Source organism: Hyperolius riggenbachi, chromosome 3 (genome assembly GCF_040937935.1).
Source record: "Hyperolius riggenbachi isolate aHypRig1 chromosome 3, aHypRig1.pri, whole genome shotgun sequence".
In the NCBI taxonomy this organism is placed as follows: Eukaryota; Metazoa; Chordata; class Amphibia; order Anura; family Hyperoliidae; genus Hyperolius; species Hyperolius riggenbachi.
In genome coordinates, this window is record NC_090648.1 from 227916019 (window position 1) to 227932914 (window position 16896).

At 41.0% G+C, this 16896-nt stretch overlaps 1 protein-coding gene across 9 annotated transcripts in view; it reads left to right on the forward strand.

Annotated features, from left to right (window-relative positions):
• The window catches only part of SBF1 (SET binding factor 1), a 196203-nt gene that overhangs the window by 160796 nt on the left and 18511 nt on the right, over positions 1 to 16896 (forward strand). For 2 of the 9 annotated variants that reach the window (XM_068275900.1, XM_068275901.1), the window contains 14 exons: positions 35 to 108; positions 258 to 453; positions 2522 to 2649; positions 3902 to 4077; positions 4463 to 4537; positions 7945 to 8084; positions 8839 to 9043; positions 9278 to 9474; positions 10056 to 10187; positions 12968 to 13045; positions 13640 to 13696; positions 13995 to 14176; positions 14363 to 14539; positions 15876 to 15977. In XM_068275900.1, the coding sequence (XP_068132001.1) occupies positions 35 to 108; positions 258 to 453; positions 2522 to 2649; positions 3902 to 4077; positions 4463 to 4537; positions 7945 to 8084; positions 8839 to 9043; positions 9278 to 9474; positions 10056 to 10187; positions 12968 to 13045; positions 13640 to 13696; positions 13995 to 14176; positions 14363 to 14539; positions 15876 to 15977 (1919 nt within the window). The remainder of the gene's footprint in view (positions 1 to 34; positions 109 to 257; positions 454 to 2521; positions 2650 to 3901; positions 4078 to 4462; positions 4538 to 7944; positions 8085 to 8838; positions 9044 to 9277; positions 9475 to 10055; positions 10188 to 12967; positions 13046 to 13639; positions 13697 to 13994; positions 14177 to 14362; positions 14540 to 15875; positions 15978 to 16896) is intronic. The other 7 variants (XM_068275903.1, XM_068275904.1, XM_068275907.1 and 4 more) reach the window with 5 other exon arrangements.

The window sequence follows — 16896 nt, forward strand, 5'->3', positions numbered from 1 at the left end:
ATGCTTTGTTTGGCTTTGTTGCTCTTTCACCTAGACATTGTACAGATGCACATAGAGACTTTGGATGCAGTGCATAGAGAGAGCAAGAGGCTGCCACCTATCCAAAAAGTAAGTGCTTTCTATTGTTTACAATGTAACTTTTCTGCCTTAATTTCTGTGTGTGCTGTCATTTGACTTGTAAGTCTGCTTCGGTCGCTGTATTTGCCTCTTGCTTTTCTATGCATGTTTAAAGCAGTGTCTTTGTTTATCTGCCACAGCCCAAGCTCTTGCGACCCACATTGCTAGTGGGTGAGGATTTGCTGGTGGAAGGCCTTAGAGTATACCTGCTGCCAGATGGCAGAGAGGAAGCCTCAGGTGGCAGTCTTGGAGGACCTCCATTACTTCCTGCTGAAGGGGCACTCTTCCTCACTACTTACCGCTGTATCTTCAAGGGTTCTCCAGTTGATCCTTTAGGTAATTTTGAAATTTTATCAGAATGTTTTGCAAAATTATTACAGGGGCACTTTTACACTTTAATATGTTTATCACATACCTTTAAAATGTTGACGTTTTTGAAGACTTTAAGATCTGTTCTTTCTCCACATCGTCCACATATTCCATTTTCATATATAGTAGTATTGTAAATTGAAAGCTAACAATGCCAAACACTACACGGGTGTCCAATGGAAAAGAAGAAAAAAGCGGGGCACCACTCCTGTAAAAAATCCCTTTATTCCGGTGGGGGAAGCAGTAGGTACATAGCAGTGGGGGTATCAAGTGCCTGACAGCTGTTTCGCTGGTTTAAACCAGCTTCTTCAGAGGCAATGCTTCCAGGGATGGGGCTGTCCTGATTGGGTGTGGCAGGGAGTTCCAAAGTGTAGGGGCAGCATGACAAAAGGCTCTGTCTCCAAAGGTTTTGAGGTGGACTCTGGGGGTGACCAAGGTGTTATGTCCTTTTGATCTAAGATTGTGGGGGGTGTGATGTAGTTGCAACAAGTCCTTCAGGTATCCAGGGCCCAGATTGTGCAAGGATTTGAATGTCAGTAAGCCAATCTTAAACAGAATTCTCCATTTTATCGGAAGCCAGTGGAGTGAGCTCAGGGTTGGTGTTATGTGGCAATGGCGGGGTTGGCTCGTTAACAGCCTTGCGGCGGCATTCTGTACTAATTGCAGGCGGCGTAAGTCTTTCTTATGCAGGCCTGTGTAGAGGACGTTGCAGTAGTCTAACCTTGATGTGACGAAGGCATGAACTAGGGTTGGAAGATCCTCTGAAGGAATTAGGTGTTTAATCCTTGCAATATTCCTTAGGTGAAAGAAGGAATGTTTCACAACAGCTGAGATTTGATTCCTGAAGCTTAATTTCCCATCAATCAGTACTCCCAGGCTGCGCACACAGTCTGAGTTGTTCAGGTCTGAGCTCCCTATCCTTAGCGGTGTTGGTTGAGACTGGAGCTGCTTTGCTGTTGAGCCCTGGCCCTCGATAACAAGAACCTCAGTTTTGTCAGCATTAAGTTTTAGCCAATTATTATTCATCCACTCCTGAAGCTCAGCTAAGCATGCGTTTATTTGTGGAGTAGGGTCTGTGACATCAGGTTTGAATGACAAATATAGCTGGGTGTCATCAGCATAGCAATGATATGTCAAGCCACAGAGGTTTTAATTCACTGTCACAAATGTCTGTCAGACAATAAAATGTTCATGGTATGATCTGAAAGCAAACTGATTAATAAAAATCACCCTGCGTTCCACTTAATGGAAATGCCCATGAAAATATACTTTATATACGCAGTACTACATATTTAACCACACATAAGATTTTTCTAAACCATCACCAGAGGTGGAATATCCTAAGTGGCCTGGCAAGTGAGGATTGTCTGCTATTGTGTGGTAAAATGTTGCAATCCTTTCCTGGGTCATATTAAAACATATTGGGCCATATGCAATTCACTTTTTCACCTGAATTTTCGCCTAGGTGATATCTTCACAACTCAAAAAAAAATGCCCTTTAAACCATCAACAGGCAAACAAATACTCAAAATAATTTTTACAGTAATTTGTCACCTACTTTTTGGTACTTTTTCCATTGCAAAGTGCCAAAAAGTTATTTTATATTTAAGATGAATAATTATGTCCTAGGAGAAAACTCAGGAGAAAAAGTGAGTTGCATATGGGCCACTATGACTTGTTAATAGGTTAGTAAATGAACACATGTATGACTGCATTCTTATTCAGATGCCTGCAGTGAGATATTTACTTATGGAATCTTTTTCTGCCCTACATTATTGAGAATAATGTCTTTATGAGAATGCTGCATGCAACAGCAATTTTACAACCATTTTATCCCAGGTGAGGGTGGCATAACACTTAGTCGCATACTTTATTTAATGAATCCACTCTAGGTTTGCTGAATAACTTGTGGTATCCCCACTGGAGAGGTCTAGTAAATAAAGTTTAGGTATTTTATGTATTTTTGCTGATATCAAAACGTTATAAAATGTATGTAATTGCTGAGATATGAAGAGAAATGTGTTGGTTTCTGCAGTGTCAGAACAGACGGTGGTGCGCTCCTTCCCTATTGCTGCTTTAACTAAGGAAAAGAAAATTAGTGTCCCGGCCCAGCTGGATCAGTATGTGACAGAGGGACTTCAGCTACGATCGTGCACGTTTCAGGTGAGATCTCACTAATACTCTGCTGCATTTATTAACAGCTAGTTGTGTGTTGTGCTATTCTTTTCTATTCAAAAATCTAGGCGGTTTGGTACTGGTATACAGATAGCACCTTTTACACCATTTTAGAGCCGGTTTATGACTTGTTTGTAGGGACTGAGAATAGTTGAGGTTGAGTGCAAAGTTCTGCTTGTGACAGTCAATCATTCTTTCTCAGTTCAACTTTAAGCAGGCCCAGATTTACCTCACAGGAGCCAATAGGCACAGATGTCCTGGCACCTTAGACTTCGCCCACCATGAACCTACACTTGCCAAACCGCACTGCAAGTGTGTTGGCTGGCCCAGCTGTCACTTCTCCTTTACTTCCTTTGCCTGTCTTAGGTAGCTACATTTGCCCCTTAGTATTAGGCAGCCAGTCCTATCCTCAGAATTAAGTAGCTAGAGGTGCACAAGACTGAAGGAAGATCTTGTCCATAAAAATGGCAAGAGCTGGATGAGTAAACTCTCCTTTATACTCTGCTCAAGACTCTGCATAGGGAAGCAGGAAGAGAGGCACTAGGTTAAGGGAGTGAGCTGCCTTTCCATCATCGGGCACCTGTAGACACGTGTCTTATGGTAAATTTGGACCTGACTCTAAGGCTTAACAAAGGCGCTAAATAACCCAACTCTAAACTCTTCGAGTTCAGCTCGGGATAACCGCTCCTAGCAGGGATGCTCAAATCCGATCCGGGAGACATCCGGATAGTTTCTATCCGGATATCTTCTAGTAAAGCGGTGTGTGTGTGTGTGTGTGTGTGTGTGTCAATCTTACCAGAATGACATCAACCCGGAAGGAGGAAGTGTTTGTAGTCACGTGACCGGCGCATGCGGCGCTTGGAACGCATCGTGGGAGGCGACGCGTACGGACCCGAAGAAGACATCATTCTGGTAAGATTGACCCCCCTACTCCGCCCAGAATTTTTGAAGTTGTGATGCATCATAATGAACCTTCAGATGTCTGTGACCCCACATTGTACATTACATATTATCTCAATATTGGGCATTAGGCAGGTTTATCTCCTCAAAGAGTGATGTAATGGGTTAGCTTGCTGACGTCACTGTTTGACATAAAGACTATTTGTCTGGTCTTGTACAGCTTGTGCTGGTTTGGCTTTGATTGGGTGGTACAGGCCTGAAGTTTGTTGACTTTGCTGAGCTAGTGCTAGCTTTTCCAGACTTTGTCTCACAGCTGTTTATTTTTTGTATTTTATTCCAGCTCTTACGAGTGGCATATGATGAGGAGGTGCCATCTGAAGTGTCTGAAGGTTTCCGGAAGCAATTACACAAACTAAGGTATCCTCAAGATGTGCTTGGGACCTTTCCATTCAGTGTGGGTCACGCCCTCCCGCATCCTGCTCAGCCCAGGGCAAAGGACAAAAACCCCTCTATCAAGTAAGTCAAGGAGGCCAATTTGTAGAGACTAATGCTTTTATCTGATAAAAATAAAGTGCGGAAGTGCTTTCATGATCATGATTTGACCAAATTTGCAGAAGTGACAGGTATTCTGTTGCCGTTTTCACCTCATCGTGTGCTCAGGACTTTATCAAAGGGTTGGCAATGTGTTGAGAGTCGGCATATTTCGTACCAGCTTTGTTTTTCTTTCTCATGTATGACATTCTACTTCTCAATGTAGCTTGCTTGCATTGCACTCTTTTCTGTAAGTTATTTCTTGTCTGCTGTGCATACCTTGCTTCTCACTAAACTCCAGTACTGAATGTTTGTGTCCCTGAGGCATTTTTTTATTTTATTTTATAGTGACCCCTCTCTTTTTCTGTAGTTCCCTCAGTATCAGCGACATGTTCCAAGGCCGCCTGGCTGTGGGCTTATCTCTTGGCCGCTCCCATTCGGAAACGTAAGACCCCACATTTCTGGCCAGCCTAGTCATGGTTTCTGGGTGACAGGCCATGCTTCCTGGTGTGCAGCGGTTTCCAGATCTCTAATTTTTGCACTGGCATTGGAGGCAAACAGTTAACATTTAATTTTTCTGCTAGAAACTGAATGAAATATGAGATGGCTTCTGCCTACATGTTACTTTTTGGTGGGTTAAAACTACCAATAGTATTGCATCTTGGCTTCCTTTTTCTAACAGACTAATAATTCTATTGAGTATTTGGTATCTTCTCTAAAACAAGTTAAAGCAAGAAGTCTTGAATCGGGATGATGTAATAATTCTTGGTTTTACTGATGGCTAACATGGTACAACACACTATTGCCTAAAATAAGTTACAAAGATTAATTATTTCTATTGCTCACACACTCTCATTCCTGTGAATATGAGGTCACAGCAGTTCAGCCCTGTGTCACCCATATAAAATAGCACCACCCACATATAAAAGTTCCCAAACGCTAGAGAGATGTTCATTGGTGGATGAATGAGACTGTTTTTAGTAAGCAGCACATGTGCAGACTGCAGGGTTTCAGAGAAGTCAAGATAATAAAACACTGACATAAATCTCCACTACAGCATCACAGCTACTGTATGCACCATGCAAGTAACACAACTACCTGCAGCATGCAGTAACCAATATTAAAATAGAAATGTCACACTATGCATCAATCCACATCACATCAATCCCAAAAACATGACTCTGTGATATTGCTCAGTTTTAAGGTAATTAATCAGCAACCCTCCTTCCACCGAACACACTGCATAATCGTGAAACATTTACATGCAGTGCATGCATAATAAAAAATCATTAAAATTAAACCAAGGTAGAAGATCTATCACCACTACACCCAACATCTATAAACCTCTCCCCACACTTATCAACTACCACTGTATAGAACACCACAAACACTCAATATTCTTTACATCCTTAATACCAACATGTTTCGCCTTCAACAGGCTCCTCCAAGGTGTATATACATAATAGAATAAAAATATACCTGATTCACCACCCACCAAGGACACCCTAGTAAAGTAGTCACTGCAAATATCACACATAAACACATACACACATATACAATCATTGTAGCAGCCCAAGCATAACAGTGGGATGTCGGACCATTTTTCTGGAGGATTTTTCCTAGTAGGAACTTGTGTATGATGAACAACAAAGGGGATGTTCTCGAGCCCAAGCATATGTTGTATTTCAGTGGCACAAGATTGGACAGGAAAGGCCCCAAGGATACTTTGTGTTATGCTATCCAAGAAGGAACTGAACATCTAGAGAACTAACTCATCAATACCATTGTACCTGTGTAGCCTGTTAAGCAAATTTTCATGATCCGCTGCATCAAAAGCCACTGAGAAAACCTAATCAGAATTGAATGGTCTGTATCGTCTCTTGCCATAAGCAGATCGTTGCTGATCTGATTGAGGGCTGTTTCGCAACTGTGGAGTGTGTTGAAGCCAGATTGTAGGGCTCTTTTCCACTATGAAATGCGATCGCAATAGCGTTTCAATTTCCACCATGCGATTGAGCTACTATACTCATTATAGTGCAGCTCAATCGCATACAAAACGCTGAAGGTCAATGATTTCGATTTGACCAAAATTGCTTCGCAATCGAATCGCACTAATAGAAAATGCTGCTGCAGTGTCCATTAGTTTAATATACCTTGCGATTTGTGATCAGAATCAAATCGCAAATCGCGGGGTAGTGGACAAAGGCCCTTAAAAGATGTTGTTTCTAGTGAGCCTGGTTTCAGTTTGGAGAGTTTGAAAGTAATGTAGAAACAGGCTTCACTGGTGACTTTTTACTGCATCTTTAGCAACTCTAGTAAGGAGTGATATAACCGCTTCCAAATTCAAATACTCAGGACCATCCATAATCATAAAATATGCATTGCAGCATGGATGTGTTCATATAAGATTTTTTAAATACATAAATAATTCAGGTGGTAAAACAAAATTTCAATGTGTTGTGACTGTATTTGTTTGGGTGCTCTTCTGCTTTCTTTAAGCGGACCCAAACCAAACATTTTTTTAATTCAAAATATTTAGTTGCACCACTCTGACACATACAAAGATAAATGCATACTCCTTCAAGCCTATGAGCATTTCAGTGCATGCTTTTCACTCTTTTCATAACTAGGGTTATACAGGTGGCAGCCATTAGCAATTCCTCCTTTGCCGGACACCACCTACTCCACCAGTTTGCCGGATTCTGTCCCGGCAATATGAAAGGAAGGGAGGGGTCCCTTCAGTAAATGTAAAATATTTTATATTTGTCATCATGCAGCTGAAAACAGGATGCTATTTATTATTATAATTTAGAAAATACATTTTATTTCTGAAATGTTGTATTTTTAATTTGGGTCCACTTTAAGTTGCTTTGTTGTAATGTTACATCTTCTTAGTTTAGATGCATATCAGCTTTGCTACTCTGTGATTTTCTATTTGACTTTGACATGACAACGGCTTGCTCTTTGTGATGAAGATCCTGCATTCTCTGGCTTACCTTTTGATGCATGGTGTGGTGGATGATTTTTATTCTGCAAATTATTAAGTGGTTTTAATTATCTGTCTTAAGGTGCCCATACACTAATTGATTTTCTGTAGAAGAAAATGTATCACTGATCAAGGAGATTGGTGCCCTACAATGGCTGCCATGTAATTTAGATCTATTTTCAGACCGACAGAAGGTCTTGCTCACAAGGGTGCTTCGGCAGGGTTGGTAGTTTAATAGGCTTCCTAAAGGGATAACACGGGGCATTTTGCCAGGGCCCAAGAGCCAGCTGATGGGTCCCCCAGGTCTCCCTTAATATTGGTCCCCTGAGGATTCTGCAGAGTACTTGCGGCAGCGGATGCCCTATTATCTGTTAGGCCAGCGTGCTCCCTCCTGTGTCTTTCTTTCTCCATCCCTAAACATCCGTACCTGACCCGGCAGCAGGTTACTTGAGTACACACATGCTGCTTAGTCAAGGAGAAAGGGCCTCTGTGGGCATGGAGACGGATGGACACGAGGGAGCGCACAGGACAGGTGAGTGCACTCTGCTGCTGCAAGTACTCTGCAGAGGCCCTGGGGAAGCACTGTTAATTGGGACCAGCCCTGGGGGGGGGGGGTTCAGGGTTCAGCTGGCTGTGGGGGCTAAGGGGGAGCAACACTATCTATGGCAGTTCCATAGACTTCTAGCTGAATTCTATTAAAAAAATCTATTTGCAATGTGTGGCAGGGAAAGACCCCTCTCTGATCTATCTTTTGGGCACATTGCGCTGCTATCTGTTAATGTATGGCCACCTTAACTCCATACTTGTGTTTTCTTTGCTGTGTATAATTATTTCCCCCTGTGTATTTTACTGTTTACTTTTCCAAGGACCCTGTCTAAGAACCTTGTGAAGAATGCCAAAAAGACAATTGGACGGCAGTATGTGACACGCAGGAAGTATAGTCCTCCTGCCTATGACCTTCGTGGCAGCCAGAACTCTTTAGAGACACAAGGTGATGACATTTCTGGTAGGTATTCAGGTCTAAATGCGGAAAGCCGATGGCAGTAACGATTAAATAACTCTATATATTGCGGGGCTTTATGTTCAGTTGTTACAAGTCTGTAAATTGCTTAAAGGAAACTTGGACTGAAAATAATATCCAGAGATAATTTTATATGGGGTATAAATGGTAAATGGATCTTTCCGAAAGGCTTATGTTCCCTAAGTCTTATTTTCAATTTATGGGGGTTATATTTTAAGTTTGAAGTGCAAACATTAGCCATATCAATGTGCCATAAATGTGATTCATTCAGCTCTAACAAAAGAGAAGTGATTAAGTTTTTAACCTGTGTTTAGCCTGTATTTTTGTTCAGTTAGATACAAGTGTTTTGGCTTCTGTTTACTTTTCAAGAGAGCTAATGCTACATTACTTTTCAGTAGACCAGCAGTTACATTTTAGCTGCTTCATTTGCATAGAGAAAACATTGGTTTATTAGCCCCTAGCCATGAAATACACATTTTTTTTAAAGTTCTTTGTAAGATTGGTAATAAATGTACTTATTTTTATCTCATCACTTCAGTTCTTTCACTAAATATCTGAGATAGCTTGTTCAGCTTTCTGAGTCTCTAGAGCTAAATATTGTAGAATTGTACATACAGGCTATTTCGACTATACATATACTAATTAAAGATGAATGCACAAAATGTATCTGAATAGAAGCTTAGTTTCTAGTTCTGGGTTTCCCTTACACATGGGTGAAATTGCCATATTCCTATTGCAGTGTCTGAAGAAGTAGAACGAAGTGCATTGACCATTTCCACACTGAAGGCCCCGGACAAGCAGACAGGAGGGAATATGGCAGAGAGAGCCTGCTGCCGTGACTACCAGAGAATGGGGCTTGGTACACTGAGTAACAGCTTGACACGTGCCAAAAATGAACCATTCCGGATCTCTACTGTAAACCGCATGTATGCAGTTTGTAACAGGTGAGGCCTAGTTTTTTTGCTTACTACCATGGTCTGTGTTTTTGGATATACTTGCTATAACAGAAGTTGGAATAAATGTGAGTATTAACTGGCGTATCAGTTTGATCAGAGCTTCAGCTTGTTTATTTGTGTATATTTATTGACTTATTTGAGGAGGATTTTGTCAGAATTTGCATATGCATCAGGAGTGCATTGGTTATTTGTTCTGTATGCTAACCTTCTTTTTTTGTAAAGTTACCCAGGACTGCTGATCGTTCCACAGAGCATACAGGACAACACCCTTCAGAAGATCTCCCGCTGTTACAAACAGAATAGGTTTCCTGTGGTATGTTGGCGCAGTTCTCGAACCAAAGCTGTTCTTTTACGCTCAGGGGGGCTTCACGGCAAAGGTGTAGTCGGACTGTTTAAGTCTACCAATACCACTGCCACTGGTGAGTACTGTTCTTGTGATATATATATATATATATCTCCTTTTTTCATGAGTGGTAACTAGAAAGTTCAGTGTCATGTTGCGAAGAGATAGAATACTAGCCTTCCCTCATATTGTATGTGTTCACAGGCCCATTACAATATCAATCATGGATATTCTATAAAGGCTGGTGCACACCAGAGGAGTTTTTCTGAGCGTTTTGAGTTTTGAAACCTCCTGCTAATGTTATCCTATGTGTCTAAGCACACTGGAGCGATGAGGTTTTGTAAAAAAAAAAAACCCCATAGCATTACATTGGGAAGAGCTTTTGAAACCTCTAGCGTTTGGGGAGCTTTTCTGGTGTGTCTCAGCCCCAAGAGATTCAAAAAATCATGCAATTTGCAGCCCATCTTTTCTTTATTGAATCTTCCATGAACATATATATGTAAATTCTTCTAGACAACAATGTTAGCTTGTTTTCCTTCCTCAAGCCTTTTAATTATCCGTAGAGAAACAATCTGAGTAGATCCACAGAAATGTTTTTATATTTAGTATTTTTCTTCAATACTAAAATTCTCCAAAACACCTTTTCTATACCCACAGGCCCATCACAGACAGATTCCACCTCATTGGAGCAGGAGAAGTACCTCCATGCCATTGTGAACTCAATGCCCCGCTATGCAGAAATGAGTGGACGCAACACCCTTAGTGCTTTCCCTTCGGCACATCTCTATGGTGAGAGGTCTTACCAGAGTAACATTTACCCAAAGCAACTAAGAGAGGATTAATGGTTACATTGCGGCTGTTTATGCTGACTAGCTGTCATTGTGGATGTTTTATTTGCATTCGTTGGACTGCTTTGCAGTCACAAATATCACTTACTAAACTCTGTATGTATGTTTGCTTGCAGCTCAGTGTGTTGCATGGAAAGCATGTGATGTTCTCACAAGGTGTGCTGATTATAGTGTTGTGACCATAAGCTGTTCAGTGTTATATGGTGTTTGGTGTTCAGTGTTAGTTATAAAAACATGTTTTGTCTGGTCCGCTGATCTTGTAATGGTGAGTGATTTATTGTTGTTTATAATGAGCAAGCATATAATGCAGTACTGTGCAGTAGATATTTAGTGTTGGGAATTACAAAATGACATTGATAACAATTGCAAGCTATGGCACTGTAGGACCAGGGGAGGACCTTGGCCAACTGAGCTTTCAGTTCCAGACCTTTTATCAGGAATCTCTGTTCCTGCATGTTGATTCTGGATTTGTTATATGTATTAGCTACTAATGGTGTTGTTTGTTTTGCCAGTGTTGATGTCTGCCAGGTGGAGGCGCACACAGCAAGAATCTCCAGAGCATGTGCACCTTTTTGGGTGTCTCCCTAGGAGTCTGTCCCCTAACAGTTTGCCTTTGTGGCACGTGTACACTCTAATATTTTCATCTCTTCTTTACGTAACACTACATTGTGTGCTCATCCTTTTCCCATTGGAGATTGTGTATGCTTGGATATGTGCTTGAGTGAATTTACAGCGGTAGGCTTGTTTTATTGGTTTTGGAACATTATTGAATGTAAAAATTTGAATTGCTGCCTAAGGATCCCCTAAAGTTTGCAGGGCCAGTCTGATTGCTCTCAGAGCATAGGACCAAGCTTGGCCTGACTTAACAAGTTTATGCCTAGGGCATGGGTAGGGGTAGGATATCAGCCTTATTAAAGGAATATGCCGCTGTTTGAATACAATCTGTCCTAATCTAGGTTGATCCTATCCGCTAAAATTTTTAAACTCTCAATACGTTTTTTTTTTGAAAATTGATTGAGGGGGTTTTGCTGCTTGTACCCCTGATTGCTTTCTGCATAGATGTGCTAACATTTTAATGCATTTATTACATTTAACCACAGATTACAGTATCATACGTACTGTAACTGCTCAATTAATGCATTTGCTGTATATCGGGGGGGGGGGGGGATCGTATTGCGTACTACAGGTTGCCTTATGTCAAAATAGGTTAGCATTGTACCCTTAAAGTAACATATTAGAAAATACTCATATAACAGTATTGGCAAGCTGCATACTCCAGTTGTTGACTTTTCTGGTTTCTGCAGTACTGTGAATTTGATATTTGACAAACACATTCGGTCAATTACCAGACTTGCTTCTGAACTGGTTATAGTTGTAACCAAATAAAGGCTGCTATGTATAGAACTACATTGCATGTTGATGGCGGTTCTAAAATCTGCATCCCAAATTAGTTTAAAGGGGCGCTATGGCGAATTACTGTTTAAATTAATGCAGCCTAAAATTAAGCCAGCATCCAAAAGAAGCTGCAATAAAAAAGCTTTAGTTTAAAAAAAATAAACAGAGCTGCTTGCTCTGTCACTTTAGCTTTCAGTATCCCCTCATTTGCATCCTAAGCGTCGGACTAAACAGACCAGTACATTACTTATGGGGAACATCTGGTATGACTGTTTATTTTTTTTCAGATCTAACTTCCTGTCATCTGGTTGTTTTGGTTTCTCCGCACTCACGAGCCTAGCCGCCCGCTACAAACAGTTGTAAAGCTGCATTTCCTCACAGCGTAGACTGAAGCTATGCAGGACCCCTGCACTCTGACAGGCAATAAATCAGCCACCTTATCTCGGCTGTCTATCAGTCCCCCCTCTGTGTCTGGTGGCTGATTTATTGCCTGTCAGAGTGCAGGGGTCCTTCATAGCTTCAGTCTACGCTGTGAGGAAACGCAGCTTTACAACTGTTTGTAGCGGGCGGCTAGGCTCGTGAGTGCGGAGAAACCAAAACAACCAGATGACAGGAAGTTAGATCTGAAAAAAAATAAACAGTCATATGTTCCCCATAAGTAATGTACTGGTCTGTTTAGTCCGACGCTTAGGATGCAAATGAGGGGATACTGAAAGCTAAAGTGATTGAGCAAGCAGCTCTGTTTATTTTTTTTAAACTAAAGCTTTTTTATTGCAGCTTCTTTTGGATGCTGGCTTAATTTTATGCTGCATTAATTTAAACAGTAATTTGCCATAGCGCCCCTTTAACTTTGGTTATTTTATATTAATGGGAACCAGTGAACCAATTATTTTTAGTATAAAAATAAAGCATAGAGATGAATAAGTAAACACTTCTTTTAAATTAACGTTGCCTAGCTTTGGGGAACCCTTGTTAGTGTGGCACTAATGAATCCAGCTGGAAATCCTCCATACATGTTGCCGTATCCAGGACCTTATCGTAGAATGACCTTATGAAGAGTGCGTATCATTTTCAGCAACTTCTATAAAGTGTATCTGAACTGATCTAATAATAAATCTCATCACCCGAAGGAATGGTGAGTTTGCATGGTACGTAGTGCATTATAGTGTGGTGAGGTTGCGGAGCTCCTTTTTAAGATCAGTTCAGGTTTTCTTTATAGAACTGACCTGGTTGAAAAGAGACCTTAGTCTCATATATGGTGCCTGAATACACTGAACAATATGCTCCAGCTAACGCAAGGAATATAAGCTGGGTTTTCTACTGCAGATTCTCCTGACAAACGTCAACCCAAACTGGGTTCACTGATGAAGCAGATGATAGGAGGGAAGGAGGACATTCGAGGAGGTACGGTTCTGGCTTGTCTGAATGTACAGTCATGGATGCACATAAGGGATGTGGGAAGTCTGTACACAGTCAGTGTTATCCATGACAATAACAGAGGTTTATTAATAGTGTAGCAAGTATGTTGCACTGAGTGAATGCTGTTGGTGAGCATCCAGTACCATCTGGAGACCTCATTGTCACTATTTCTTTCACATGATTCCCATATTTCAGTATGATCTCCCTATACATATATCAGCTGACATTTGCATTTATTTCACATGCACAGCTGCTTCTCATTTAGCCTTTACCCCCATGCTGGCTACATGCATTGCATTAGTTTCTACTGATACCCCCTTCCAGCCATGCTCACCAGTCATGTAATTTGCTTTAGTACTCCAAATGACTTCCGCGTCATCAAGTGCTCCATGCTTTACTAATCACAAGGCTTCTTCCTATACAGAAACTAAATTCACCAAGACATTCCCTGTATGTCCTTTGGGATTGGAGCTTATTGTTGTTGTGTGCCAGTTATATATTGGCCTATGTTTTAGTTGTTCTCCCCTCACAGCTGTTACATTCTCCCTTGACCCAGATGCCACTTTCTCCTTAAACCAGGTTATTCAGTACGGGGTGTTAAGCACCCTGCAGTGAGACGAAGTTATGCCGATCAAGGTCAGTGCATGTGTCTTGCTGTTAAAACCTGGGTAGAAACTGAGCATTGATTCCCTACTCACCCTTGCTTGACAGCTTTATGTGCCCCAACATAGCTCAATTCATATCCACGGTTTCTGAACAATAACAAGAATTAATCAATTTTTAGTTGGCACCCCCCATTCCTTTCCTAATAGTTCTTAAGATTGAATTTGTGGTGTTCACAAAACTGTTTACTAATATGAATGGTTTTCCTAGTTTTTGATCTTGAGCATTGTTTGAGTTTCATCTTTCTCATCAACCTGTAATATCTTTATAGGTAAGTGGGGAAGCATACGTGGCACTGGGAGACTTAGTTCCTATGGAATGAACCCAGATGTTGGTACACGATTGGCTGCAAGAGATCTTCTGACCCCCCATCAGAATGGTGGCCCTTCAGAGAGTGCACTGACGCCCCGCAGAGCTGCACTGTACATCATTGGAGACAAGTCACAGCTTAAAGTGAGTCTAAAGTCTCAGAAATGACCAGTTACGGTTTCTTGCTTGGTCATAATGTCTGTGTATATTGTATGCACGTTGTTAATTTTTTGTTATTGCTTTCCATTAAATAAAGTGTACATAAACTGCAGCTATTACAAAATGCCTGATAGTCCTAATGTTGATCTGTGTTTCCATGCCCTCACCTAGGGAGTAAAGCAGGACCCATATCAGCAATGGGAGCTTGTCCCTATAGAGCTGTTTGATGTCAGGCAAGTGAAAGCCAGTTTCAAAAAGCTAATGAAGGCTTGTGTCCCTAATGCGCTCTCCACAGACCCCAACTTGTCCTATCTGCGCACACTGGAAGATTCAGAGTGGCTCTTACAGGTCTGTTTACGCATTGAATGGACTGTTGATTCTATGTTTATGGTTATTACAGAATTGTTTTCTTGGCTACATCTGTTCATTGGCACCCTTGTGTCCCCTGTGACTTCATTAATGGAAAATGTTTATTGAAATAATGATTAAAGGATATACATTGTATTAAAACAATACAGCTCAGTAAAATACAGTATAGGGAACAGGAATCGTACATAATGCACCTAGAACATGAAAAAGGGTCAAGAAACAAAAAAGGGGTCAGACAGCAGCCAGACCTTCAAACGTAAAGAAGAACACAAAATGCAAAGATACTTTGCAATTAACATGTGTGTCAGGGTCCAAACCAAGAGTTAAGACACAACAGCAGGTCTACACTCTATAGGCAATCCATTGCTCCCAGATAGCCTTGTGTTTGTCTAGATTTTCAATACTGGCATAGAAGTCAAGTTTATCTGTAACCAGCTGAATGTGTAGGTCAGGGGCCTTCCATTTAATCGCAGTAGGGATTGAGTCATTACTAAAATACAGGAGAGCCTGGGGGGGGGGGGGGGGGGGCACTAATATAGACTGCAATGTGGAAAATGTCGTCAAACGGCATGGCACTCGTCACAAAATGTAACTGCAACTGGGCAATCCCAAAATATATGAGCAAGGGTGCCGCTGCCACCACACTGTCTGAAACAATCAGTAGAGGCAGTGGGGTAAAACATATGTAATCTAGCAGGAGTGAGATACCACTGAAGCAGTAGTTTGACAGGGGTATCTTTGAGAATGTTAGATTTAAATACAGTGGAGACAGCTAAACAGGCAACACCATTGCTTCATAGCGCCTTGCCCACCCCGATCCCTCTCCTAGGCTCTCGTGTAAAGCAAGCTTAAGGTCGCCACTAACGATACAATCTTTTTCATCCAATTTTACCAAATCTATGTAGTAGAAGGGTAAACTGAGTAAAAATATAGTATGGATAATTTAGGCAGTTACCTTATATTACATAGAAATGGTAAGATTGAATTAAAATGTTTGTATCGTTAGTGGCCAGCTTTAAATTCGGAATTCACATCCACATAAGGTAAATGGTACTCTTTCTTCTAGTAAACCCCTTAGTACAAGCTCTCAAAGCTAGTAAGATCTGTAGCAGGCGGAGAGGAGAATTGTTTGATGTATAAGTATTTACATTGGCTATAATAGAAGGCCTTCTCGAAGGTAATTCATCTAGTGAAGAGGAATTGGTGAAATAATATGAACCTGCCAAAATTTGGAATCTTTATTTTATTTTTTTTTTACTTTTTCCTGCTATCTTTTATTGTATGTTTCTTTTGTATGTGTCGTTTTTTTTTTTAGATACACAAACTTCTTCAGGTCTCTGTGCTGGTTGTGGAGTTGCTAGACAGTGGATCTTCTGTTCTAGTTGGCCTTGAAGATGGTTGGGATCTCACAACACAGGTATGGGCATTGCTTAGGTCAGTGATATTCAAATTTCTAGATGCAGAGGGACACTAACATCAACAATCAGCTATGCATTGTATTTAGTGATGACCACCACTGGTTCCTTGTGACCCAAACCTGGTTGTGCTTCCTACAACACTAAAATAGCTGTCATGTCCGTTAAACGGATGATCAATGAAATGCAAATACTTCCGAGTTTATGCACATTTTTATGCAAATATATGCAGCTTCAAAATGGACCAATCAATTTAAACCTGGGTTTAAATTGATTGGTCCCTTTTCAAAATGCATATATTTGCATAAAAATGTGCATAAACTCGGAAATATTTGCATCTCTTTGATCATCCCTAATCAGTAATGTTCCCCATACCAATTTTGCACAGGAAATTGCAGTATTCTAAGTTTCTGGAGATACTCTGGTGTAAAGTCAGTGTTAAGATCGATACATATAAGGGGATAGCTCTGTGTACGCCACAAAGCACTGTACAATATACAGGCAAAAAGTTAGTAATGGAAGTTAATTACCTGATGACCTTACGTTTGTATATTCCCTCAGATCCCACCAGACAAGTGCTGATAAAAACATTGATTGCCACAGCTTTTCTCCCAATAACCTGGTTCCAGAGGTGTTTATATGGCTTCCCCTCTAAATAACAATAATTATAATAAGCTGTGTGGTTCCATGGGTAGCTACACCGACAGCACGGTTCCTGAGGAATCTCTGATCGTACCTTACAGCCACACTTATCACCTCATGCTATGCATGTTGGCAGTGTAGTGTTTGATGCCGTAAAAACGGGGGGTGGGGCACTTCAGTGATCAATTTAAGTATACAGCAATATTTGGGACAACACAGTAAGTGCTAGGAGGTCACAGGCTTGGGCTTACCAGGAAATTGGATTCAAGGATCATTTAA